At 50.5% G+C, this 26,732-nt stretch overlaps 1 protein-coding gene across 2 annotated transcripts in view; it reads left to right on the top strand.

Annotated features, from left to right (window-relative positions):
* Positions 1-23,164, top strand: part of zzef1 (zinc finger, ZZ-type with EF hand domain 1) — a 34,803-nt gene extending 11,639 nt beyond the window's left edge. The window contains exons 19-54 of one of the 2 annotated variants that reach the window (XM_035526975.1): positions 696-855; positions 1,356-1,477; positions 1,698-1,817; positions 1,958-2,124; positions 2,249-2,330; positions 3,041-3,242; positions 3,967-4,118; positions 4,246-4,489; positions 4,612-4,691; positions 4,774-4,864; positions 4,990-5,497; positions 5,611-5,775; positions 5,903-6,022; positions 6,238-6,399; positions 6,539-6,668; positions 7,200-7,338; positions 7,661-7,826; positions 7,924-8,186; positions 8,423-8,592; positions 8,790-8,949; positions 9,198-9,337; positions 9,427-9,713; positions 10,317-10,491; positions 10,951-11,083; positions 11,482-11,681; positions 11,762-12,097; positions 12,252-12,352; positions 12,508-12,643; positions 13,142-13,501; positions 13,762-13,905; positions 14,345-14,507; positions 15,031-15,129; positions 15,839-15,995; positions 17,325-17,475; positions 19,634-19,705; positions 20,921-23,164. In XM_035526975.1, coding sequence (XP_035382868.1) covers positions 696-855; positions 1,356-1,477; positions 1,698-1,817; positions 1,958-2,124; positions 2,249-2,330; positions 3,041-3,242; positions 3,967-4,118; positions 4,246-4,489; positions 4,612-4,691; positions 4,774-4,864; positions 4,990-5,497; positions 5,611-5,775; positions 5,903-6,022; positions 6,238-6,399; positions 6,539-6,668; positions 7,200-7,338; positions 7,661-7,826; positions 7,924-8,186; positions 8,423-8,592; positions 8,790-8,949; positions 9,198-9,337; positions 9,427-9,713; positions 10,317-10,491; positions 10,951-11,083; positions 11,482-11,681; positions 11,762-12,097; positions 12,252-12,352; positions 12,508-12,643; positions 13,142-13,501; positions 13,762-13,905; positions 14,345-14,507; positions 15,031-15,129; positions 15,839-15,995; positions 17,325-17,475; positions 19,634-19,705; positions 20,921-21,001 — 6,138 coding nt within the window. In that variant the 3' untranslated portion in view covers positions 21,002-23,164. Of the gene's footprint in view, positions 1-695; positions 856-1,355; positions 1,478-1,697; positions 1,818-1,957; positions 2,125-2,248; positions 2,331-3,040; positions 3,243-3,966; positions 4,119-4,245; positions 4,490-4,611; positions 4,692-4,773; positions 4,865-4,989; positions 5,498-5,610; positions 5,776-5,902; positions 6,023-6,237; positions 6,400-6,538; positions 6,669-7,199; positions 7,339-7,660; positions 7,827-7,923; positions 8,187-8,422; positions 8,593-8,789; positions 8,950-9,197; positions 9,338-9,426; positions 9,714-10,316; positions 10,492-10,950; positions 11,084-11,481; positions 11,682-11,758; positions 12,098-12,251; positions 12,353-12,507; positions 12,644-13,141; positions 13,502-13,761; positions 13,906-14,344; positions 14,508-15,030; positions 15,130-15,838; positions 15,996-17,324; positions 17,476-19,633; positions 19,706-20,920 lie in introns of both variants that reach the window. The other variant, XM_035526974.1, reaches the window with a different exon arrangement.
* The last annotated feature ends 3,568 nt before the right edge of the window (positions 23,165-26,732 follow it).

Below are 26,732 nucleotides of genomic sequence, written 5' to 3'. Positions count from 1 at the left end.
AAATCTGTTGTAACTGGCGTTACCATTCTTAAGGTTTGACCATACATAGCCACTAAAGGGTTTTGCCAAGAGAGTAGGGCAGTGGTATCTCGGTGGGTAAGGTACTGAACTGGTAATCGGAAGGTTGCTGGTTCAAGCCCCACTGCTGCCAAGTTGCCACTGTTGGGGGCCCCTGAGCAAGGCCCTTAACCCTCAATTGCTCAAGTTGTGCTCAGTCATAATTGTAAGTTGTTTTGGGTAAAAAGCCTCAGCTAAATGCCGTAAATGGCCCCGCCCTTTAATCCCACACCGTCCAGCCAAACCTTTCTCCAAAGCCCCTCCCTCCAAAGATCTGCATGCTTAGTGATGAGCCTCTGCATATATGCTCTGCACGTGCACAAAAGGATTGACATGCAGAGAGGACTGTGTTGTAGACAAGCTCCCTGATCAGTTAGACCAGATCAATTATTTAGTTGCTGATTACAGAGCCCTGGACAATCCAGGCTTTTTCCCCCTCTTCTCAGTTTCTTTTAGTTATAGATAATTTTCCAGTACTGTGTTCTTAAAAGACTCTTACAACAGCTTTAATACATAGTGCTCCATACTAAATTATTATTATTTATATAATTATTATGTACTTATTATTAGGACGTTAAAGAGAAATTGCTTTATTAATTTCTCTTCCTCACTGTTTTTGCTGCGCATGTATGCTTCAGTGCGAGGTAATGATGGTGGACTCCAGTGGTGGTCCCAGCCAGAAGGTCCTGCTCTCCTTGTTCTGGGCTCTGCAGGGCAGCCTGCTGTCTTGGTGCTTCCTGCAGCTCAAAGGCGCAGCGTCCACGGCCACCGAGCTGGCCCGAGGCATCCTCGTCCGATGTAAGCAAAGGCCCGCGCCAGTGCTGACCTCAGAGCGGTTTCTGCCTTCCTGTCGTTTCCCAGTGATCAGAGGAAGCTGACTGGAGACCCGCACCCTCATTCACTTTTACCCGTTCACGTGCTCATCTGACACCCAACCATTCACGTTCTCTTCTGTCTTTTCTTTTTCACACTCCAGTCACATGATTGATTCGAACAGTAGAGAAACAGGCGTAGTTTTTAGCTGCCTAAATGATTTTCATGTTTGTTCTTGGGGTCCCCAGGGGTTTCCACATGCGATCACTAAATAAGGGTGGTGTAAGTTTAGGACCCAGGCAGTCAGTTACCAGCTTCCCCCTGACAGTGGCATGTTCAGTCGTTCATAACCTAAAACAGGCTGTATCGCAGGGGACAGTCCTTTCGGTTGGTTGGTTATTTGGTTTGCCAAATAACCCACACTAGTTGCGAGCAGCCTTTTTCCGTTTAGCTGCACCTGAGCTCTGCCTGTACTTTTCGGCCAGACGTGGAGCAGTTCCTGTCGGGCACGCGGACCGTGCTGCTCGCCCTGCTGGAGAGCCACTCCGGCCCGGCCATCGCCACCAACCTCGGCGGCGCCATCCTTGCCACGGCGACCAGGCAGCTGGTAATGAACCCGCCCATCGTCCCCTATTGGTTGACCAGTGTTTTGAGATATTATAATGCAGTACGTTATAATGCTAAAGTGTTATGACTTGAGAATCAGGGCTACTATGTATGGTTACACAATCTCACCGAGCTGAAACCTGAAGTGAAGGCAAGGAGAACAGTCAGCTGAATTGTGTGTGTGTGTGTGTGTGTGTGTGTGTGTGTGTGACGTGATGCAGGTCATCTTCCTGCTGGAGCTGTGTGCCCTGGATATCCCGCACTGCACCCTGCTTGCCAGTTTCTTCACTCTGCTGGAGCTACTCAAGGAACTGTCCAGCGGGACAGAGGACAGCTCCAAGGTCAGCCGGCGGGGCGGGGGGTCCTTCCTTCTGTCTGTCTGTGAGACACCCATGTTTTTGGTCTTTTTTGAAACCATGAACGTATGTGCAAGGCAGTAAACATAAAGGCCCGTACTTGAACCCCAAACGGTGTCCTGCAGGTTGAGGAGTCCTGCCAGCACCCCCAGCAGCCCGTGGTGCTGAGGACGTGGACCATGGAGTCGCCTCACGACTACGAGGACAGCAAACACGAGAACACCATCTTCCTCTGCCCCGGGGCCACCTCCTTCGAGGTGGAGTTCGACGAGCGCTGCGAGACGGAAAAGAGGTGCTGGGCCGTGCATTCCCACCCGCCCTCGTCGGCTCCCACAAAAACTCCGAGTACTTTTTCTGGGCCCGCGTCGACATTTGGAGAGGTCTTCTAATCGTTCTGTGTTTTCCTGAAACGGCAGGTACGACTATTTGGAGTTTACAGATTCCAGAGGTGGTAAAGTACGGTATGACATGAAGGTCGGCACCGAGAAGTGGCCCAAGGTGAGGCAGCGACTTCCTCTCCCTCTGGGAATGATGACTCGGAAATAAAAGTCTTCTCAAATAGTTCTGATTATGAAATCACCATCTCTCCCCCCCACCACCACATCACACACTGCGGACTCCACGTAGGCAACATCCGTCACATATAGGATCAGTGTTCTCATAGATATGCGTTAGTAATAGTGCTTCTGGAATATCTTCACACCAATTCCCGGATAGTTTTAATAGTATGAAGAGAAACAAAACATAAATAATGGATCTGTTCATAAAGGAATGTCCAAAGGAATCGCGGGACAATATTTTTGACAAACTGAATTTGTAAATATCCCCCCCCACAAAAAATAATGTTGCTGGGGTTTTATTGAGAACTTATTGACCAACTGCTGAAAAAAATGTCAGTAATGCAGCAAAATCTGCCAGAAGTACAGCAAATGTGGGTTTTGCAAGTACTGAGACAAAAGGGCGGAGCGCGCCTGCAGCGCTCAAACTGATCCCGTATTCCCAAAGATGTTTGGACGTTCACGTTTCTTTCTAAACCGGGTGGGAACTTTTTTTTAAGTTTAAAAAAAATCCAAAAAAGATGCAGTGGAGGATATATAGCTCCCATTTGAGTCCACATATTTCCATGCAGACAGTGTTGATGTACATACATGTGCGCGTGCTTCGGTATTTCACGACTAATGAGGTCTGCCCCCCCCCCCGTCTTCCAGAAAGTGACGTTCAAAGCAGGCCACCAGCTGCACTTCCTCTTCCACTCGGACAGCAGCAACACGGAGTGGGGCTATAAGTTCACGGTGACGGCGTACGGCCTGCCCGATGTAGCCGTGTCCTGGACATCAGACCTGCAGCTGCTCGTATCGCGTCTGATGGGTCGCCTGGCGTCCCGTGCCATGGCACTGAAGTCAGTCCCAGGTACACCTGCTGGTTAGCATTGCTACTGTTGGATACTTTTTTAGTACTGTAGCTAATGTAGTGATATTAACACTTTAATTAATTTATATACATTGTTTGCTGATTATCGTTTGATATCGTAGTAGGTTAAATAGCAATTTATTAATTTGTGAAGCGGTGGGAAAAGAAGCAAGTAACTGAGCTTCTCTTTTGGACTGAGAAGTTGGTAAGTTTTGAGTCTGATGGAGTTTACTGTCATAGTTCCTTGAAATATAATCAGGCTGCATTCTACTCTGTGGGTTTACGAGCCCTAAGAAGGGTCAGAAATTCAGACCAGCTTGATAAGCCATCAGCTAGGCCGCTCTATGGCATTGTTGCAAGGCAGTATGGTGCCATAGGGGTCCTGAGCCGAAGCCCACCCTTTCCAAAGTCTCATCAGGGGAATAAGTTGCATGTCTTGGCTGCACTAAGAGGACTCTGAGGTCTGCTAATGGCCTGTCCATTTCACGTCCCCTCTGAGGACTTTATGGGGTCATAAAGCTCCTTCCCGATCTCCACGTCACCCACACAAACACACCGGTCCTTTACCTGCCAAGCAGGGCCTTAACGGTACCGCGGAGCTGTTGATTTTAGTGCAGCCGCCCTCTGTCGTCTGTGTAGGTTAGCCGGAGTTCCCCATTCTTCGGTGGTGCCGTCGGCCATTATGCTTGCTAACGGTCGCCTGCCCTCGGTTTGCCGTGTGCAGGTTGCTCGGAGGCTCGGGCGGGGAAGGAGCTGCCTCCAGCCGCAACTACTCACGTCCTCGCCTCGCCCCTGTGGAGGCCCATGTTCAGGCACGGCCTGAGCAGACTGGTCCGGTCACAAGAGTCCCAGAAATTGAACGAGGACACACAGCAGGTTTGTGCCGTCCAGTGTGTATATACAGGCATTTCATGTTTTGTAACTATTAACATATTTCTTTTTGCTAAAGGAAGTACATTAGCCTGTGATCGTTTCATTGGTTGCACAAAATCACATCCTCCAGGTAAAACTGGCCCCTGCTGGTGATGAGCTGGTGGAGTTCCTGCTTGAGTTCGCTCACTGGGATCCTTCCCAGGATTCCTGTGACGGCAGGGCGGCGCTCATGCGGAACCTCATGCTAGCGTGCAAGAAGCACCCAGTCCGGAACGAGATCGCTGCGGGGTCAAAGGTCGATCAAGCGGTGAACGCAATCTGGGCAGCAATGGTGTACCACACACCAGCCCTCTATGCTTCTCTGAAGAACTTTGGTAAATAATAATAATAATAATAATAACAACAATACCAAAGAGAGTAGCATTTTGTCCCGTTGTTCTGACTGTGACGGAGACCGTCACCCGTTGTGTGATCCGTTCCCTGTGTGTCTCCCCAGTGCTTCAGTGTGGGCAGACATGTGTGAGCGAAGACCTTGTGCAGCTCTACACATTCGCCGACGGCATCAGGACATGGATGGTAGGATGGACCACTGCTGTTGCACAGTTCGGGTCCGTGGGATTAGTTCCTCTGTGAATATGCCGTGTGGTTTGTGTTTTAGTTGGAGATGAAACAGCGCTCTCTGGTGGGCCAAATTAATATAGCAGATGAGAAGGGGGATTTTCAGAGCGAAGTTACTATGGAATCTTTGGGTAAGTTTTTAACAAAATGAATGATAATAAAATGGAAGCTGATAAATAGCTATTAATTCTCACTGATATGGTGTGTGTCTCTCTCTCTCTCTCTCTCTCTCTCTCTCACATACACACACCCCCAGCTGAGATGTGCATCAGTAAGAGCTTGCTCCTATTTCGGTTTACCCCTGCTGGCATCACCTCGGCTCCGCCCCCCAGCCCCAAGCCGGCAGAGGGCGCCGGCCCCCTCCTTCGATCCGTCTCCGTATCTGAAGGGGATTTCCATCCTTGCCCCTCCCCCACCACCTCCCAGGCTCCTGCGGGGCCGGGGAGCGAGGCAGCGGCGATGGCCTCCCCAGTCGAGGCCCACCCTGTCCGCCTGCAGACCCAGGACTCGTCCGCCTCAGACCCCGGCGCCTCTGCCGGAGCCCAGGGCCTCAGGGGCTCCACCGAGAGCATCCCCTCCCAGCCGGGCGAGCCCCTGTCCCCGCAAGCCTCGTCCCGCCGTGCACCTTTCACCCGCGGCCGCCTCCGGTTGCTGTCGCACCGCTCGGTGGAGGAGAACCGTGCCGCGCCGCCCGTCAAGGAGAGACACCCCCTCCTCAAACACATCCACTGCTTCATGAAGGACACGGGAGTCAGCGAGAGCAAGTGAGGCCGCCGACGCCTGCGCTCTGTCGCGCCGGGGAAACGTACGCGTGCGCTGAGATCTCGCATTGCGGAGTATAACTCTTAATTCCTTCTCTCTGTCTGTGCGTGCGCAGCGTTCTCCAGACACTCGACTTAAAGAAGGCCCAGGCCATGAGCGTGTGTAAGGTGTTGGAGATGGTGCAACAGTGTTTACTGTCCCTGGGGAAACCACACCTGTTCCAGGCCCCCTGTGTTCTGTTCCTCCAGGAGCTGCTCGCGTGTCAGAAGGATTTCACCAAGTATGGCCGACCTCTCCTCGTTCACAATGTTACTATAATGAATGTTTCCTGTAATCACATAAATTGTATATAATTGGTTTTATTCTAATAAGCTCATGCGTGCGCTCTCGTTCTCTCGCTCTCTCAGTTATTTCTCCCAGCTGTCAGGCTGTGGGCCGGCGCTTAAAGATCAGATCAGGCGTTCGTATCATCAGCTGATTCTCATGTTAGTGGAGGCAGTGCAAGGCTTCAGTGCCCTCAGTGACAAGTAAGCTCTCCTAACCAATGACTTTGCAGTGTCGAATGACTCACGGTGGTTGTTTACAGGAATAACCGTGCGGACATCTGCCCCCGTCGTGAGCCTTGTATCACAATAGCAGCGGTCTTCTTTATCGTTGTGTCGTACCCCCCCCAAGCTCAGCACCGTTGTCTCGGCCCTGTTCTCTCTGGCTTCTTCCTCCCGCCCGCTCCCCGCCTCCCCAGGGCCCTGCTGCCTGCCCTGTCGTGTGTGCAGACATGTCTGCTCCACCTACTGTCCATGAGCTGGGAGGCCCAGGACCTCCCGCTGTTCATGTCCATCCGCCTGCCTGACCTGCTGCTCACCATGTCCCAGGAGAACATCAGCGTGCACGACATTGCCATCAGGTGCGTGCGCTGAGCACGGCGACCCCTGGCGGAACCGCAGCGCTGACACTGCAGCTTTTGAATCCTTTGGTGCACCTCCAGCAGTAGTTGTTGAGTTGTTGCATATTGGTTTGTTCTTTCGTCCCCCCTTGGCGTCCAGCCAGTGGACTGAGGAGGACGAGATCGCCGACTACGAGAGGAACAGCGAGTGGATGGACGAGTCCATGGATGGCATGTTCGAGAAGTGGTTCGACAAGATCGCGCAGGCCTTGCCAGAGGACCGCCGAAAGGTAGATGCCGCGTACCTCCGTCCCCCTTCCCATCAGCCCCTCCGTCCGGTTCTGCTCTTTTGGGTATCCTGTTAAGAATGTCACCGGGGGGAAATGGGTCTTAAAGCGTATCCCAGATGTCCCTTTTCAAACGTGCAGGGCTCTGACTCCGTAAACATGGGGATATGTCCGCGGCTGTTATGATTCCACAGCCTGAGCCAGACACTGTAAGCTTTTAGTAAATGTTTGAAACTAATTCAGCCTTGACTGCACACATGCCCTTTTAGCTTTATGTAAACCTCCGCAAGTACAGCTCCTTCAGTTAATAGTATAACAAAGACCTGCCCTGGAAAATGGCTTATCTGGGCCTCGTTCGATGTTCACTTCTCTCTAACCACCACTGTCCTTCCTTCAGTTGGTAGTTAAGAATTAAGTAGCGTTCTGTTGTTAAGGAATATTCTCATTAAATCATTAACACTGTGTTTATTTATTTGTTTTTTCGACATTACTGGTCCACCTGACCTTTTGACACACCCCCCCCTCCCCCCGCAGATGCACATGTTCATCGCACGCTACTGCGACTTACTCAACGTGGAGATCTCGTGCGATGGCTGTGAACGGATCGCCCCGGGTCACCGCTACCGCTGCCTGCAGTGCACCGACATGGACCTGTGCAAGACCTGCTTCCTCAGTGAGCTGCAGTCCCTTCGCACGCCGGCTTCAAACACGCCCACTTTTTACACTCCACCAGAGAAAAGCCATTTGTAACTGGGTTCGGAATGAGTCTGTAACTCCCACCAGACAGAACGCATATATTTCCACTGAACATGTGCACATGCTTGAGTTTGTCTGTTTAGATTTGCCCAAACCCTACAGCTGTCCCTGGGACAAACCGTCATGTACCCAGCATACGTGCACTGTGCACCTTCTGCTTTGGCAGCAGCGGCCGCCTTGTGGTTTCGTTCTCAGCGTCCCGACGCCTCGCTGTTCCGCTTTCCCGCTCTTCTCGGCAGGCGGCGCCAAACCCGAGGGCCACGAGGACGACCATGAGATGGTGAACATGGAGTACGCCTGCGACCACTGCCAGGGCCTCATCGTGGGCAGCCGGATCAACTGCAACGTCTGCGAGGACTTCGACCTGTGCTTCGGCTGCTACAATGCCAAGAAATACCCGGACAGGTGGGGAAGGCTCCCCATGGCACGGTGGCCGGTTTTGACACGTTGCGAGTTCTGGCCTGATGATCTGATTCTGTTTCTCCCCCCCCCCGGGATACAGTCACCTACCGACACACCGCATCACGGTCTACCCCATGGTGACCATCCGTATCAGCGACCGCCACCGTCTGGTGCAGCCCTACGTGCACAACTACGCCTGGCTGCTGTTGGCGGCCCTGGCCCTGTTCACCTCGGAGCTGGGCAGTGAGAGGGAGCTGGAGGGCGAGCCCCTGGACGCGGCCGCGCTGCGCCACGCCGCCCGCCTGCAGGCGCGCTGCTCTGAGCTCATCACCGAGTGCCTGACCAAGGGCCAGACGGGCAAAGGTGAGGGAGCCACTCGGCTGGGTTTCTCAACGCTGGTCGCCGGGTTTGGCCTTTGATCAGCACGAAGGCTGAGGAGATGTCCTCGTCCTCTCAGTTTCTTTTGATCGGTGTGTTTTCTCTCTCTCTCTCTCTCTCTCTCTCTCTCTCTCTCTCTCTCTCTCTCTCTCTCTCTCTCTCTCTCTCTCTCTCTCTCTCTCTCTCTCTCTCTCTCTCTCTCTCTCTCTCTCTCTCTCTAGGTCTGCGGGCCTCAGCCCTTTTGTCCCTGCTGTCCTCCAGTGAGACTGCCACAGAGAGCGAGCTGTGTCCCACCACCCCCGAGTCCAGCCAGGAGATCAGCACCACGGACACCTCCTCTCTCCCCGGCAGCACCACAGCCATCTGCTCGCCGCCGCCCCCTAAAGACAAGGTCAGTTTCTGCCGATTCTTTTCAAAAACTGAAAAGTTTTATGCGTCCTGATATATAAGGAATATATAGAACTCAGCCTGCCCTCTGGCCCTTCTAGACGTTTCCGGAAGCTCTCTTTAGCGAAGCCTCGTTTGAGATTGCGGGACGGTGACTGGGGTTTGATGTGCTCGTCATTCACCTGTTCATTTTTCCTGCAGAATAAGATGGTGGACGAACCTGCTCTTCCTAAAGCCCCGTTGGCAAAGGAGGAGAAAGAAGGCCAAAGGAACCTGGTTTCCCAGGACACGCTGGACTCTCCCAGCCTGAGCCAGACACCATCAGTGTCTAGCGAGGACACCCTGTCTCCCGGGCTCGGAGGTAAGGCACTTCGATATTCCACCGTAAATCGTCAAACGTGGCTGTGGTTGTTTTGTGAGCGGGCGTGTATGAGTCGGTGGGCGTTGGTGAATGTGGCTGTGCGTGGGTGCTCTATAGGAGTTATAAGACGCAACGTAAGATAAAAGGAAATCAACACCGACCTTTGACGCGCCTCACCAGCTACCTTGCAGGTTTTAAACAGAAATGGATGCAAATAACCGGTCTGTTCACCTCCCTGCCCCTGTCAGCTGCTGACTCCAGCAGGAGCGTGAGCCGAGGGCAGCGGGAGGGGCCTGCCGGCGTGCCGTTGCAGGAGCAGGTGTTTGCAGAGTGCTCCAGGGAGAGGATCCTAGGACTGCTGGCAGCCATGCTGCCCCCGGCCAAACCGGTAATGGCCGTTCGTTTATTATACATCCTGCAAAAACGGCGCGCACGCCTTTTGACCTTTTGACCCCTCCCTTCTTCCACCCCTGGCAGGGCAGCACCATGCCCCTGCGCAGCCTGAGTGCCGTGCTGCCGCTGCTCTTCCGCGTGGTGGTGTCCAACGCCGGTTGCCTGAACGAGGCCTACCACCTGACCCTGGGCCTGCTGGGTCAGCTGCTGCAGCGCCTGCCGCCCGCTGAGGCGGACTCCGCCGCCGCCCAGGCCCTGGCCGACAGGAGCGAGCTGCTCCTCCCGCCGCCGTCAGAGGGGGGCGCCACCCAGCTCCACGGCTGGAAGACCACGCAGCTGCTCTTCAGCCTTGGCGCCGTGTGCCTGGACAGGTGGGAATGTCCGATGAAACGAGAGCTTGCGGCGAATGTTTGCCGTTGGCGTTCCGTGTCGTTCACTACGCTTCACAGGCTCAATAATCTTGCGTGGAACTTCAAATCTCATTTCGGCTAAAGCTGATTCCTCATTTGCATAATGCTAAATGATTGTCCGTTAGCTTTTACTCTCAAGGGGACACTACTGTTCTTGGAGTTTTATGATGCTGGTATTCATCACGTATTCAGTTTTCGATTTCAGTTTGCGTTCACCACATATACCATATGGGTTCTTGGCTTTGAGTGTGAGCCAGTACTGAGCTTTGAGAGGAGCAGTCTTTCAGAAAGCATCTCCGGTACGTTTTAGAAGACGTGACGAGACAAGTAGACAGTGCTGGTCTTGCCATACCCACCACCCACTTTACAGCATATTTCTGAGAACCTTGACAATCTAGCATGTCGGAACAAGATCCTAGGAATAGCAACAGGAATTCACTGGCCTTCTGTCTGCGTCTCACTACTGCAGAAAGAAACGACCGGGTGATTTTGGCAAAAACGCCGGCGCAGTAGGTAGTGGGGCAAAAGCCATGCGTCTCAGAGCCTGTGCGTTTATCGTTACAGCCGCATTGGGTTGGACTGGGCGTGCTCAGTGGCGGACATACTGAGGAACCTGAACGCGTGTCCGCAGTGGTGCGAAGTTATCGTGGCCTTCACCGACCACTGTATCCAGCAGTTACCACAGCAGCTCAAACGAACCAACGTCTTCACGCTGCTCGTGCTGGTGGTCTTCCCTGAGGTATGACAACACCTGGGTACCTTTCTCTGTTCTTGAATCCCTTACAATACACTTATGAGAGAGGCCATACCACCTTTAATATAAACTCCAGGCAGTAAAACTAGAAAATCGCTCAATTAAGTAGTGGGGACAATGCAATTGGACCTGAATTGGCATCGGTTGTGCTTTTTTAATCGCCATGTTTAGAGCCATGTTATCTGAAGCTCTGGGACACACGGGGGCTGATGGAGACCGATGTACAACTTTTAAAAGTTATGAAGAGTTTAGGAGCAGTTTTAACGTCTTAGCTGCCGGATGTGTTTGAAGTCTGATGGGGTTGGGTCTGGTGTTCTGACTGGACGTCGTGTGTGTGTGTGTGTGTGTGTGTGTGTGTGTGTGTGTGTGTGTGTGTGTGTGTGTGTGTGTGTGTGTGTGTGTGTGTGTGTGTGTGTGTGTCCTCGTCCTCGTCCTCGAGCGCAGGTGCTATGCATGGGCACGCAGTCTGTGTTCGTGGACAACGCCAACGAGCGGCACAACGTCATCCTGCTGAAGCACTTTACCGAGAAGAACCGGGCGGCCGTGGTAGACGTGAAGACCCGCAAAAGGAGGACGGGTGAGCGGGGGAGGGCAGAACGGGGTAGAGGCGTGTGACCTGGCCACACCCAGGGCCTTATTGTCCAGTTCCTGGCCTAGCTGGCCCACCACGTCAATGCTTTATCTGGTTATATTTTACTCACATATTTTCTCTCAAACACTGATGAAAGCATTGACAATAATTAGCCAAAATAAGACCAAAGCCTCCTTGTAGGTTGGCATACAAGCCACAAGCTAAATTGCCATCCATAGTTCCAGGAATCTAGTTGGTGGGTGACATGCAAAATATTATGACACCTGAATGCATACGTAAGGAGTTGTTGTTGTTGTTGTTGTATATTAAACCATCCAAGTCAGTCAGTCAGGGATCCGACAACAGTCTGGATCTGACACCACCAATCACCTTCCGCCCTGCAGTAAAGGACTACCAGCTGGTGCAGGCAGAGGAGACCCCGCCCCCTTCACCAGGCTCCGCCCAGCCAGGCCGCTACCTGCACAGCTTCATCAGCATCATCAGCGAGCTGCTGCAGACGGGTGTGGACAGCAACGCGTCGGACGCCGTCGAGGCCACCTGGGTACTGTCGCTTGCACTGAAGGGCCTTTACAACACCCTCAAGGTGAGTACGCCCCCCCCCCCCACACACACACACACACACAGAGACCACCACGCTGAGGGTCGCCTCTCTTTGGCCAGAAGCATGGCGGCAGGCGTGCCCAGGCTGCTGTGCAGGGCGCGGGACTCGCCCAGCTCCTGATGCGTAAGGGCAGCAAAGGCACAGGCTTCAGCAAGACCTGGCTCCTGCGCGACCTGGAGGTCCTCTCCGTTATGCTCTACTCGTCCAAGCGCGAGATCCACTCCATGGCCGAGGATGCAGACGCCATTGACAGCAGAGCATGCGTGCGCGACTTGGAGCGCGAGCGGGAGCGCGAGCGCGACTCGGACCACTCCAGTTGCTGCGGTGCCGACGACGCCGACCCTGGCCGGCCTGACCCGCTGGAAGGGCTCGACGAGGAGACCAAGGCCTGCTTCCAGGTGGGTGGGGAGGCACTTCTGCTGTGATCGCAGTCTTGAAGTGAATTGGATGTCAAGTACTAGTGGAATATTACTCACCTCCTTTCCATAAAAGGTAATCGAAGGCTTCGTCTCCCTAGCAGCCAGGCCTCACTGTACTCTTGTGTGTTTCCAGCTTACCCACGATGCCCTGAACGCCCCGCTGCACATCCTGAGGGCCATGTATGAGCTCCAGATGAAGAGGACTGACTCCTTCTTCCTGGAAGTGCAGAAGCGGTGAGGGGTTTTTACAATCGCGGCTGTCGCCACGGTGGCTGACGAGTCTCGTTTTGCATCCCCGAAAGTGAAATGGAACAAACGGGGGTGTTTGTGGGGGGGTGGGTACAGTGACCATCAAAGGCAGAAATGGCAGTTCTCCCGTTTTCTCCCAGATTTGACGGAGACGTGATAAAGACAGACGAGGCGATCCGGACACTGGCGCAGAAGTGGCAACCGGCCAAGCGGCCGCGCTCCGAGGAGCGCATCGCCAAAGCCGTGGACACGGATATGATCATCGTCCCTTGCGTGGTACGTCTCTGAGACGCCGCGCGCTAGATGAGGTCCAACCATAAACGTCGAGGACGGGCCCCGAACCACGCTGACCGTTTTACAATCCGTAATTATTTGAAGCCAGGCTCTCCTCCACCAGATTCCAGTCCATGTTCCAGCTTCCATGATGACACACTTGACGTTGATTGGCTGGTTCAGGTGTGTCAGGGTCTGGGCCCAATTAGTACAGTCCCCAAAAAAAGCTGGATCAGGAGACTAGATCCCTGGTGCTGGAAGAGCCCCAGCTTTCACCTCAGGTGACCCCCTGCCCTGCACATTTTTAAGATTTCCATGCCCCCAAACGCACCCGACTCGGCTCCTCCGGTAATTAACCAGCCCTTCGTAAGCTGGCTCAGGGACGTCGGGTCGCAGACGCAGACACGAGGCAGTGCAGGGCAGCAGGTTCCCGCGACCAGAGCTCAGCTCCCTGGTTTAAACCGTTTCTCCGCCCTCCACCACCCCCACCCTCTTCGGCAGTCTAAGCCAAGCCACTGCGAGCGCGCTGCGGAGGAGACCAACGTGGTGATGGAGAAGCTCATCACGGTGACGGAAAGCGATCTGCAGCTCAGCTACGCCAAGCAGCGCCGCACCAAGAGCTCCGCCCTCCTGCACAAGGAGCTGGACGCGCGCAGCAACAAGGCGGTGCGGCAGTACCTGTTCAAGGTGAACGAGGCCATCAGCATCCTGTACGCCCGCCACGTGCTGGCCTTGCTGCTGGCCGACTGGCCCGACGACGCCCCCATCAGGGAGGAGGACCTGGAGCTGAGCGGAGCCTCCCACATGGCCTACATCCTGGACATGCTCATGCAGCTGGAAGAGAGAGCCCTGTGGGAGAGGGTGAGCGACCGGAGCGCGTGGGGGTGCAGTGGTTTAGGGGTCGTATCTCGTTAATGAGGGCAAAATGTCCTCCTGGTACACAGCTGATCTGATTTCAGCTCCAAACCTGTTTATATCCTTATAACTGTAACTAAACAAAGGGTTAAGGTGGAGCAGCATTTGGCTACAATTCAGTCGGTAGAAAACGTCTCTATATGTGGTAACACAAAGTGTGCGCGAGTGTGTGTCTGCTCTCGTCATCCTCCTCCTCCCACACACAGATTCTTCACAAAGTGTTGAAAGGCTGCACCCAGAGCATGCTGGGAAGTCTCTCTCTGACAGCGTGCCAGTTCATGGAGGAGCCTGGAATGGCCGTGCAGGTCCGCGAGTCCAAGCATCCGTACGACAACAACACCAACTTTGAGGTACATCCGCCCACGAACACAGCACCAGTCAAAAAGGGAGATTTGGAATGAAAACCTTGAGGGTGTTTGCAGGAAGCAGGGTGTGTTCTGTAATTCATTAGCATAATATTTGCCATGGCGATATTTGCTAAGGTAATCCCAATATTGCAATCTGTCCAGCACTCTGGCAAGTAGAATTACGAAAGGGAAGTGTTTTGTCTTAGCTTCTGAGAAATCCTAGTGTGAGATTTTAAATATTTCTGAAGAGTTTTCTTTTAGCTTGTTGGGATGCCGTACATTCTGTAAAACACGTAGCAAAACATGCTTGAGTTGCGTCGGAGGAGCTTAACGAAGCCTTTGGAGGCTGAGAAACGGTTCCCATGCCAGACGGCCCCGGCCTTGCCCTTGAGCGCGAGCGTTAAAGCTGTGTTCGGTCCTCTGACCCCCCCCATCCCTGCAGGACAAGGTGCATGTGCCCGGGGCCTTCTACCTGGCGGTGAAGTTCGATTCGCGCTGCCACACTGAGGAGGGTTGTGACGAGCTGCAGTTGGCCAGCAGCGCCGACTTCCAGCAGGACCTGCACACCTTCAGTGGCCAGAAGTGGGCCGACGTGGAGATCCCGGGTGAGTTGAGCCACCTCCTGTCCTCGCAACAGCAATACCCCCCCCCCCCCCCCCCCACACACACACCCACCCTCCCTCCCGCCACGTAGCGGACTTAACTTCCAGCCCTAATCCACCCACGCACCTCGTCCACTTGTTTGAGGTCTTCCGAAGTCCCGGACAGGAGGGTGTGAGTTGGGTTGGGTTCAGGTTGGAGCTGAAATCTGCAGGACAATAGATGTCCGAGGGCAGAGCCCAGCGGTACGGGAGCAGTGTCGTCTCACTGTTGTACTGACAGGTGTGTGTGTGTGTCTGTGTGTGTGTGTCTGTGTGTGTGTGTCTGTGTGTGTGTGTCTGTGTGTGTGTGTCTGTGTGTGTGTGTCTGTGTGTGTGTGTCTGTGTGTGTGTGTGTCTGTGTGTGTGTGTCTGTGTGTGTGTGTGTCTGTGTGTGTGTGTCTGTGTGTGTGTGTCTGTCTGTGTGTGTCTGTCTGTGTCTGTGTGTGTGTGTGTGAATGTAAACTGTCATTTTTGTTTTCTCCTGTAGGGGACACTCTGTACTACAGGTTCATATCAGACATGAGCAACACGGAGTGGGGCTACAGGTTCACTGTGACCGGAGGCCAACGCGGACGCTTCCAGACTGGTCAGTGGGCATTCACTCGTTTTGATAGCATTCCGGTATTTTCTCTCTGTCGCTGTTTGTCAATCTGTCTCACTGTGGATTGAATTTCTATATCAGTAATATATAATTCACCCCTCCTTCAGTGCACATTTAGTAAAACATCTTGAGTAACCTAGGTTAACTGTACTGTCTACATCAGAATTGCCTGACCCCAGCCTTTCTCTCTCCATTCCCGTGTGCGTGTGTTTATGCGTGTGTTTGTGCGCGTGTGTGGGGAGTGTAAGCCCGGAGTGTGTGATTGATTACTGCAGTCATTAGTGGCGCAGGAGCAGGTGTGCTCTCCTGACCTGTGCATCTGCCGCTCTTAATTACCCAACTAACCAAGTCTCACACCCCTTTGCCCTGTGGCTCAAATCATTCCCCTGTCCAGGAATCTCAAATACTTTTCCAAGCACGGTAAAAATGCTTTGTTTATATGGGGCCATGAAGTCATTTGTCTCCTGGTGGAGTGGGATAAAGGTAAACTTGGCAACGCGGGCTTTCTGCAGCCTTTCAGGTAAACAGTGGAAAGTGAACCACCGGGCTAAAAAAGGAGAGTCCAGGATGACCTCTCAGTTTCACGTGGGTTCGCTCTTCATCACGTCAGAAGCCGGGGCGTGCGATGGCTCGCTCAGACCAGAGTGGTCCGCACGCTAACGGGTGCGCGGCTTCTCTCCATTTCTGTGAACAGGTTTTGAGATCCTCAAGCAGATGCTGGTTGATGGCCAGGCTCTACCATTGGCTGACATCTGGGAGTGGCAGGTGGGTGTGGCCTGCCGGCAGACTGGGAGCCAACGGCTGAAGGCTATTCACCTCCTCCTTCGGCTACTGCAGTGTCCTTCTCAGTGGTATGTGTTATCTCTCTCTGTATCTCTCTCGCTCTCTGTCTGTATATTTCATTGACTCACAGCTCAGTACAGTTTCTGGAACCTTCTTCACATGACCATATTTAGTTACAACATGGCCAAAGCAGAAGGCGTCCACGTTACAAGTAACAAATGGATGATAAAAAAAAAAACCTCACAAGAGATTTAAATATTTATACTTAGTCTTGTCCTCCCTTGACTCTCCTCCCTTGTCTTCCCTCACCAAAAAGCTTAAGAAATGTTTATTTAAAGAGAAGACGCAGTTGGACAGCCCTGCACACCTGCGGCACAGTGATGTGGTGCTCCCCAAACGTGGCCTTGCTGTGTTTACCTAGTTGTACTCTTCCTTGTGTACAGGAAGGTCCTGTAGAACACCTCATTATCAGTGGTGACTTCAGTGCTTTAAGCTTTCAGAATTAAGCCTGTAACATTTTAAACTGTGAGAGGAATAATGACTACATACTCTTGCTAGATTTAGTACGGAGTTCAAATGTGTTTTTATCCACTGCCTTTAATGCCAAGATCCTGCAAATGAATGTGATCTACTTCATTGCAGAGCCCTGCACTAATTATACTGGAGTATAAGGTGTAATATAATTTTTTTGTTTAAGTCCTGCCTCTCCTAGCTCAGGCCCCTCCTCCTGGGAGTGCCAAAGTAGCCCCGCCCTCTCAGAGTCTGATTCTGTCAGGTTGGCCGTGCACTCTGAGGACGACAGATGCAGCACAGCAGCAACCTCAGGCAGCAACCTAAATTCTTGCTCGGGCTGCCTGAACTTTGTGTGTGTGTGTCATTACAACACTGTGGCATCACCACGCAGCACAGAAAGCAGATCGTGTGTTCCCTATTTGGGTTATAGGGTGCGTGGTGAGCTATGAATGAGGAGACCCACATCCAGACCACATACACAGCTTACCTCATTACCTCATTTGCAGTTGGCCAAAAAAGACTGACTTGGCAATTTTGTTTGTTTGTTGGTGTGCGAGAGAGTGCGCTTGTGTTTCAGATTTACAAAGCTTTTGCATAAAACACGGGCCACATGCTTCCTCTCTTGATTGTTGCCATGACAACAAGGTCACATGCCAGTGAGACAATTTGCATGTTTTCCATGCTGTATGGACTCCAAGCTCTAAACTCAGCTGTGTGCGCGTGTGCGTACGATGATCTAAGATGAGGATATTATGGTCTGTGGTGTCGAATGGCTGAGGCAGGAGAATCGGGCCGTGCAAATGGCCAGCTGTGGCTGTGAATGATGCCTTTCTGAGGCGCGGCGCTGCTGGGTAAAGGCTGATGATTGGCTCTGTGTGTGTTAGGAGCTGTGATCTGACTCTGCTGCGACCCCTGTGGCATCTCTTCATCAGTATGGAAAGTGGCTTGAGTCACGACCCCACCAGCATCACGGTCCTTCTACCCCTCCACCGTGCCCTCACCGAGCTCTTCTTCATCGCAGAGGCCAAGGCCATGGTGAGTAACAGAGTATCTTTAGCAGCAGTCTATTTCAAACGGTCCATTTCAACCCATGTGGTTCTTTTCTAAAGCTGATGCACTGCTAAAGTGTACATTAGTGAGTATCATACATTTACATGATTTGCAGATGGTGTGTGTGTGTGTGTCTGTGTGTGTCTGTGTGTGTCTGTGTGTGTCTGTGTGTGTCTGTGTGTGTCTGTGTGTGTCTGTGTGTGTCTGTGTGTGTCTGTGTGTGTCTGTGTGTGTCTGTGTGTGTGTGTGTGTCTGTCTCCTGGGAGCAGCACCACAACTCCAGATGAGCACATAAAACAAATCAGGGTATCATACACTCACCTGGTCAACTTGTACTGTTTGACTAAGGAGCCATCTGTGTGTGAATGAGACAAAAGGAACTGAGTGTGAGAGAGAGAGTGTCTATGCCGTTAGAGGGCAGCAGCACATTTTCACAGTATGTAGACTAAAGCAGGTGCTTATAGTAATGACGCATGCAAAACTCACACACAGTTTCTACTCCCTCACTGTGTCGGTGTGTTCTGTTAGAGAAAAATGTGCAATTTGCATCATCAGAACCAGCAAAACTACAAAAGATGCATGTTCTCATTCAATAAATAAAATATGAGCTCATGTCTAGGAAATGTGCACGTGTGTGTGTGTGTGTGATCAGTGTGTTGTCAGTCAAAGCTTTTTTTATTATTTTTTTTAATAATCCTATCCTCTCACCAAGTTCGATAATCACTTATCTCTTCTACAAAATAAGTGGATCGATATTAAACCGTCAAAGTTGAAAAATGTTATTAATGTGTGGAACTTTATAGCGCTCTATACGGAGGCAGCAGGAGAATCTGTGCCCTTTCGACCGTGCCCTAAACCTGGGCCACGTGGCAGCCTGGAATGCAAAGCACACAATAAAGCCCATAGCTATTTTGATCCTCATTCGAGTGTGAGATTAGCGCTGCCGAGCAGGCCGCAGTTTGCTGCCTTGACTTTAACACAGCATGGATCGCCGTTAGCCTAAGTGGGTGTGTGGCTTTTGCTATGGCGTGCTGTCGTGGTTACGATCCGGAGTCGTGGGCCGGCCCCTCTTCCTCTCCCCCCCCAGCTCCTCGTCCGCGTTCACCGCTGGCATTACCGTCGATCACAAATTCACTGAGCGCCTTCAGGTCCGGTCGAGCCCTGAAGATCCCAACATGGTTTGCCTGTGTCGCGTACTGCTGCCACCCATCTGTTTGCATGGCTTCACCTCTCTTTAAACTTTGTACAAGCATTCTAATCTATGGTTAGTTAATCATTTATACGGTAGAGAAGACTGCCTTTAATTATAGACTATACAAACCCAACATTACTAATTAACTGCAAATGTATGTTTTTACATTGCCACATCAGAAAATTACAATATAGATATTCAGTCTGGCGAAGAATGTTGGAGTACACAGAAATGAAACCAAGAAATAGCGTTACATATGACCGCCCTTCCGGTAGATCGGTCATGCCTGCAGAGAAATGCACTGGCATAGACAGCTGAAAACGTACAAATGATGAGTAACAGCTGTACGTCTCTGAAGCAATCTGTGTTGTTAAATGTTATAGTAACTACTGGGCAAATGTACACACAACCAGTATTTTTCTTTTTCTTTAATTCTAGCATTTTATTTTCCAGAATTAAGACTCGCTATCGCCATCACTCCCCCACTAAGATGCAGTCAAATCACTTGCATATTGCGGTCACGTTTGCAACCTATCATTTCTGGCCATAATTCTGCACACGATAATATTTTTGATTTTCTCACCCAAACTTTGTTGGCGTGGACGACGCCGCGGCCGGCACGCCTCTGCCAGTACAGTCCCGAGGCCCGGGCTCTGGTCTCCTGCGGGACGTTTTCCCCCATCCCACTCCTGCTTTGGAGTCCTTGCGTGTAAAAATAAATAAATAAATAACATCGCCGGTCGCAAGCACCTCAGCCGTGGTCCTCGGTAGCCGCCTCCCCCTGCGCACACTCGACTTCCGAAGCAGCAAACTGGGTTGCTGGAACGCCCGCTGTCTCTCCTGTTGACCTTTTGAGCGGCTGTCCAGTCGAGCCTTTAATCTGGTTTAGAGGTTTGGCCCACGTGGCAGCTTGTCGGCGGGAGTAACGGCGTCTCTTTCTCTTTCCTCCAGGAGCAGGGCGTTCTGCAGGAGTACCTGCTGGCCCTCACCACCAACGAGCAGCTCGTAGTACGTACCGCCCAGGTAAGGACGCCCGCGTCTGTCCCATTCGTGTTCACGCAACGCTGTGGGGTGGAATGTCTTTGTATGGTGAAGCCTGCATTGGTTCTTGCTCATGGCCCGGTCATCGCTGTGGCTCCGTTTCTATTCGGGTTTTCGTTGGTTCCAAAACATGAAGTAATGGTGACCAGGCAGCAGCGATTTTAATAGCAGTCATTCTTACAAAGGGTTCAGAAGCGGAACCGAAATGCAATTTCGAGCGCCGCCCTCCCACCCAAAACAAGTGGAATTGGGAAGGTACTGGCTGTTAAGAGGAAATGATGATGATTTAGTTCCATATATGTTTAAGGATGCATCTAATTCAGTTTGGCTGTTGGAAAGGGGTGTGGGTGTGGGTGTCCGTGTGGGTGTGTGTAACACGATAAGACAGGAGGAAGGAACAGCAGCTTTTGAGCTCACAATTAAAGATGAAAGCAGTCAGCCTTTTGAAGGATTCTGTTTGGGTTGTGTGTGAAAGTGAAAGGAGAGACTTGTGTCAGGTTGTTGGAATATGATTGTGTGCGCGCGCGCGTGTATGTACATGTTTTTGTGCGGGGCACGTGTGCCTGCACTGCTGAGCGTTCGTGTTTGTGTGTTCATGCTGGCCTAAGTGTGTGTGTGTGTGTGTGCGTGTGTGTGGGCTGTGGTTAACTCTAATGCATGTAGTAATTAGCTCCTATTATCCTGCGTGGGCCAGCAGGACAGCAGCTCTGATCTGATCAGGGCAGGACGGAAGAGGACCCAGGCGTGTGCCAATGGCGTGTGGGATGCTGTGAGCTGTCCCCATCTACTGTGTCCTGCTTAGCTTTAATGCAGTTTGTAGCCAAACATGCAGTGCACTTTCTGCTGCAGGATAAATTCGTCAAAACTGTGGTTTTTTTGTGTATTTTTGTGTTTGTTCCTGCCCTGAAAAACATAAGTGGACGCAAGGAGGTAGGGTGGGGGTGAGAGGGAGAGAGAGAGAGAGATGGATTACTGTGTGGGTGTTTTTTCTGGGTTCTGAGGACCACAGGTGTGTAAAACAGTTTGATGAATTACCTGCAATACTTTGCTTAATCATTTCTCTCTCTTTCTTTCTTTCTCTCTCTCTCTCTCTCTCTCTCTCTCTCTCTCTCCCCACCCCTTCACCTCATCATTTTACTTTTCTTTCTCCTTACTCATTATTTTTTATGCCCCCCTCCCTTGTATTTTATTGTGCAGGCCCTAAAGAACATCGCAGCCATCAGTCTGGCCATCAATTATCCAAATAAATCCACCGGTCTGCTGAACCTCACCCCGTGAGCGAGGGGCCTAGCCGGGCCGTGGGCCACCGCGTCTGTGCCGGGGAGCCCCTCACGCAGTCTTCCACAGACCAGCGCCCTTCAGGAACAGGAAGAGGGGACGTCTGACGCTCTCGTTTCTGTTGTAACGGTCCAATCAGTGGGGCACGTCCGAACCCTTACCGTAAACGCGACCGGTCACCTACGATGAGACCAAGGATTTTCCATATCCGGATGCCTTGCGCAGAGTGGGAAGAAAGAGTTCTCGTTTTTCTTGCGCTCTCTTGATTTGATTTATCCGTTTTTACTTGAAGCAGCTCCAGAGTTTAAAACGAGTCGGCGCGGTGTGCCAAATTCGCCGGCGTTCCTCCGCAAAGCCGCTCGGTTTCTTTGATTTATTCAGCGCTTTTTCAACGTCGGCAGGGAAAAGGAGGGGAATGGACGCACCTTGGGTGAGACAATCGATCATCGTGAAAGCGGGTCACCTTTCTCCGCGGACGCGCACAGCCTAAAAATACGAGCGGTCCGCGCGGCCCCATCCGTCAGAGTGGCCCGAGACTTCAGCTGGTGGCGTGGGCGAGAACTCGGAACCACAGCGACGGGAAGCTAAACTCCTTCGCTGCCAAGCGCCGCCCGGACCGCAAGAGCTTCACGCTATGTGCTTCTCACCTTTTACCGAAACGAACGGGTTGGAACCGATTTTCCTTTTTTTTTTTTTTCCTTCTTCTTTTTCTCTCCTTCTTTCATCGACATGGTCACTCCGCCTGTACGCTGTAAACCAGTAACTACACTTGAAAAAAGAATATCGCGTTCTTCTCAATATTGGTCAACGTCGGATGCGCGTTCCGTGCGCGTTAGATTGACGTGCCCTGCAAACACGGTGGGCACCCCCCGGCCTTGGAATAAATCCTCACACTAATCCCGACTATAAAAAAAGATCTTTAAAAAACCCAGAGCAAAGGAAAGGTTTCTACTGCTGAACCTCTGTGCTGCACGTCTGTCCAGCACAGAGCAGGTCTTTTTGTTCCTCGTTTGGACCGTTGCCATCGCATAATTTGAGGTCTCAAAATCTTGACATACCTTTTTGATTCTGCATCCACTCCCCACGTAGCACCTGATGGTGTAGTATATGCAACATGAACGTCTGCATGGCGTGGGGAGCGAAGCTGTTTTGCATTTGAGTGGAATTCTCATTGAGCACACATGCAAACGGCTGTGAATGGGTGCAAACTGTCGGAAGGGGTGCAGGGCTGAAACGCCAGCAACCCGAGGAAGGTCTCATAGAGGGTTTCGCTTTTGGTCCGGAATTGAGTACTGGCTGAAGGTGTTTATTTTCCGATTTGCAGAATTAGATAAGTTACTATATCGAAACTGAAATCTTTTTTTTGTTTTGTTAGGGAGTGACCCCCAGTCAAATAGTGTTTTCATGGAGCACCCTAATAATCAGATGTGTGATACAGCAGTAATCATACATATTTTGTTTTTAGTTTGTTGTAGTGAGTATGCCAAAGAAACCTCTATTATAAGAAACACTTCTGACATACATTTGTGACCTGTGTTCAGGAACGCTGGTATGTATCTTTGGCTCTTCTATCAGGACAGTGGGGAATGAAAATCACTCTTAAGATCCTTCTTTACTTTGCTGACTGAAGACCACCCCAAGTGGTTGGGGTGGGTACAGACCCTTTAGACTTCAGTGCTTTTGTTTACATATATCCAGTCCTGGAGAGTTAGCCACATCCTGTGCCTCAGCTCAGTTATAAAGATGGCTGCCAGATCGAAGCCTCTCTCAAAGCCTCAGATATTAAAGAATTTATGTGCCTATGTTTGAAATGAAGCAATCTTTAATTTAACTCTTATCTCTTTGGAAGAGAACTACTCAACAGTTATATTTTTAAAAGAGAATTCAACGGCTTAATTTGAAGCATTTTCTTTATATTCTTGAATGTTGTCTTTAACCGTTTCTTTGAAAGTGCATTACTTTCGTTGATGTTTAATTTGAAATCGTTTGGGTGTAGCTGTGAAGAATAATTGCACATATAGGGAAAAATCACATCAACTTTCACCCCTAAATATGGAAAAAAAAAATATATTGTTCTTGGTCAACACCTGATTTTCTATGTCATGGCATAAAAGTTTATCTGTAATTTGTTTTTAATTAAAATTGTTATGATGCTCTGGTAAAGTTTCATGTTCTGTACCTAAAAAGACTAGAACAGTGATCATCTGGACTTGTGATGAATTTCATGTCTACAAAAAGAATCTATGGAAATCCAAACTAAATCCAAACACTGGAATACTCCACCTTTGAGGCTAACATGTTTCATCTACTTTTCTAAAGAAAGGTTCAACTATCCAGATATCACTGCCCCCACCTGCCTGCTCTGTTTCGGCTATGCGAGTTTTCAGGCAAACACAGAAATTTCACCCTTTAAACCAACACCTCTAATTCCGTGCACATGATTATTTTTTTTGCCCTCCTGGCATGTAAACCATTGGACTAACGTCTACAATACACCCATTTTAGACATCAGGCCAGTTCCCGTCTGCCCGGTAACTAGCTTGTCACCCGTGAAGGGCTCGAGCGAGCACGCATTTTCTCGCCGCGTCTTTGTGAGTTGCTGTCCACGCAGCCAGCTGAACTCGCGCGACAGCTGGAGTGCGCAGTTAATGTCGTTGTGAATGACCGAGAGCAGAGCGATGGCCTCCTTCCCACCCAAAAAGCAATGCCAGTTTTTGCACCAACGAGCGTCTGTGTGCCCAGATTCATAAAATCCGACGGCATCTGTGCTACGGCTCTTAAATGGCAGTGGTAGTTCAGTGGTTAACGTACTTCAGTTGTAATCAGAAGGTTGCTGGTTCAAGCCCCACCACTGCCAAGTTGCCACTGTTGGGCTGCTGAGCAAGGCCCTTAACCCTCAATTGCTTAAGTTTTACTCAGTCATGATTGTAAGTGGCTTTGGATAAAACTGTCAGGTAAATGTAAATTGTACCCTTTATTTTTATAAAGTCACTGTGGTGATAATTGGTGCAACTTTACTGCTGCTGTAACTTCACCTGTGCTCAAGGTGGAAAGGAGGTCATACATATACAAAGGTCCACATCAGCAGATACATTTAACACATTTGAGAGACACTCTTATCCACAGGGACTTAGAATATTACATTTGCATATTACATTTGCCCAGATAAGGGACCGAACCCTGGTTCTCTACATAAACAGCAACATTGTTACCCGCTACACTATACCAACTACTAACCTCTATTCATTTTAAGCATATAGTTTCTTCCTCTGTAAATGCAATTTTTATGGCAAAAGTTCATGGCATTCTGAGATCCTGCTCAAGCAAGTCACCTTCGTGCACTCTGACGGCTGCAGAGTTTGCCATCATCCTCATTCCAAACAGGCCAAAAAATGTGCCATATAACTGCATTTTACTGAATCAGCTAAATAGTTGCGTGTGCAGAATTTTGTTGATTTGCATGTGACCAAACATTCTTAGAGAGAAGATCATCTAATACACATCTAATACTGCAAAATGTACCATCAGACAGGTTCAGGTGGTATTTTGTTCTTTTATAAATTGCTAACTGATACCTCCACAAGCTTATAGTTTATAGTAGTTCAGGAAAATCTCTGCAGTGTGGGAGTTAGAGGATCTGAAAGAAGCTCTACTTGTTGAGAGTGTTGTCTAACTCTCATGCTGGCTCTTATCTCCTCATATGTAAATTAGGACAAAATGCTTTAACACCATCTAACAAACAAAAGGTAGACCAGCCTTCACTGGCAGTCCACATTTATGAATGAACAAACGTGTTACTGCGGTGCTATTTGCTGCTAACGTCGCATTAAATCTGGCAGTATGTTTTATGAATGTGGCCCTTCGAGTCGCAGCTACAGCTGGCTGTGTCATCAACAGCGCTCAAACCAGCAAACTAGCAATGATGAGGTGAACACTTTTCTGTGTTTTTACGATAATATATTTGTTTATTTTTCGGCTGGATTCGTCGTCTTCCAACAAAAGCCTGCCCCAATGCCTCCTCATCTTGCCGGAGTCCATTCCTGCTCGCTACCTGCATGCAGCTGTCCATTCTGTCCTTCCCCTCTCCCTCTTCCTCCTTCCATCCCACCCCCTCTCTTCATCCATCCACAAACAGGGTGAATGGTTGACATGATATTTGGAATGATAGAATAAGGGGAGAGAGATATTGGATAAGATGCCGGTGATTCACTGTAGTGCTGCACTCACACAGCCCCCACATCTCTGAATCAGTCTGCCCCCCCCCCCTCCCTCCTCTTCTTCCTCCTCCTCCTCACTCAGCCTGGCTAACACTCTCTCACTCTCTCTCTCTCTCTCTCTCTCTCACACTCACACACACATTATTTTCCACAATGAGAAAGACCCCACAGTCGCGATTGCAGAGTGGGACGATAATGATGACGATGGTGGTGGTGAAGATGGCATGAGAAAGAGGAGGTATGGTGGTGGGTTAAATGAATTGTAAATAACGCGCGACACTGATGGCGCCAAGCTTGCTCGCGGGCACCTACGCCTTTCAGACGCGGACCAGGAACGGAGGAGGAACGCTAATGTTGTTTAGCATGATTACGCGTGGAGCCCAGTCAGTCTCCCTTTCAGAGCTGTTGAGCTTTCTCGTGACCCTGGTGGCCACTTAGTGGACCGGGCAGGGCTGATAACGTGCCATTTTATTGAGAGCGCATCTGTGGGCCAAACAGTGTTTCTGAGGGCCAGCGAACAGGCTGTTCAGTGTTGTTGGTGCAGAAAAGGTGGAAGCATGACTTCTAACATTTGCTGCAGAGATGTATACAGATCCAAGAACCAAGCAGAAGATGTCATCCAAAAGGTCCCAGACCCTCCAGATGGAACAAGAGATGTGGAAGAATACAGGAGAAGGCTCGAGCCAGAGTAGCCTCACTGATGCCTTCACCAGCTTAGTTTATGGAATCTCAGGAACAGCTCTACAGTGTGGGAGTTGGAGGATCTGACAGAAGCTGCACTTGTTGGAAGTGTTTGTCTACCTCTCTCACGCTGGCTCTTTTCTCCTCAAAGATCTTTAATGAAAAAAAAAACAAAAAAAACTTTTTGCATATAACCATTCAAAGTTTCAATACTCTTATACATCCTTACCTCACTTTCTCTCTTTTTCTCTGTTTGTCTCACGAGTAGAGACAACATCTCGATTGATGCACTCACTCCCTCGACTGTTTTTAAAATGAAACTTCATGGTTAGATCATTTGTCCTTCATAAGAGAGCTGAAAAGAGGTTACTGGCACATCTCTCCTCAGCAGGTAGAGCTTTACAGCACTGTGCTCCTAAACCCATATTCTTTAACTACATACAGAACCAAAGCAAAAGCTACTTCAGGAAATTTATCACAGTAATACAGGCGTAAATACAAAACAAAACAAAGAAACAACCCTTCCCTGCACACATGCACACTCACAGAAAAATCTTGAAAGCAGACGTGACGCATGCAAGCAAGCATTGCCTAATGGTCCATCACACTTCCAGCCACCTTTTATTTATGTTATTTGGGGACTTGGGGTGGGTGGGGCCTTGGTTTGTTGTATTTGTAGGGTAGGTTGGTTTAGGTTTTTTTTTGAGGTTTCAGTGTCATGTTCTGTTGCCACAAACATGACCATGTTCTCTGTTCCCAGAGCAGCAGGTGGCAATGTGAAATGTCCACCTCCGCAACATGCACTGCTCCACGCTGCAGCACGAGCCAATGGC

This window comes from Electrophorus electricus, chromosome 6, assembly GCF_013358815.1.
Source record: "Electrophorus electricus isolate fEleEle1 chromosome 6, fEleEle1.pri, whole genome shotgun sequence".
Taxonomy (NCBI): domain Eukaryota; kingdom Metazoa; phylum Chordata; class Actinopteri; order Gymnotiformes; family Gymnotidae; genus Electrophorus; species Electrophorus electricus.
This window is presented reverse-complemented; position numbering and strand designations above follow the sequence as displayed.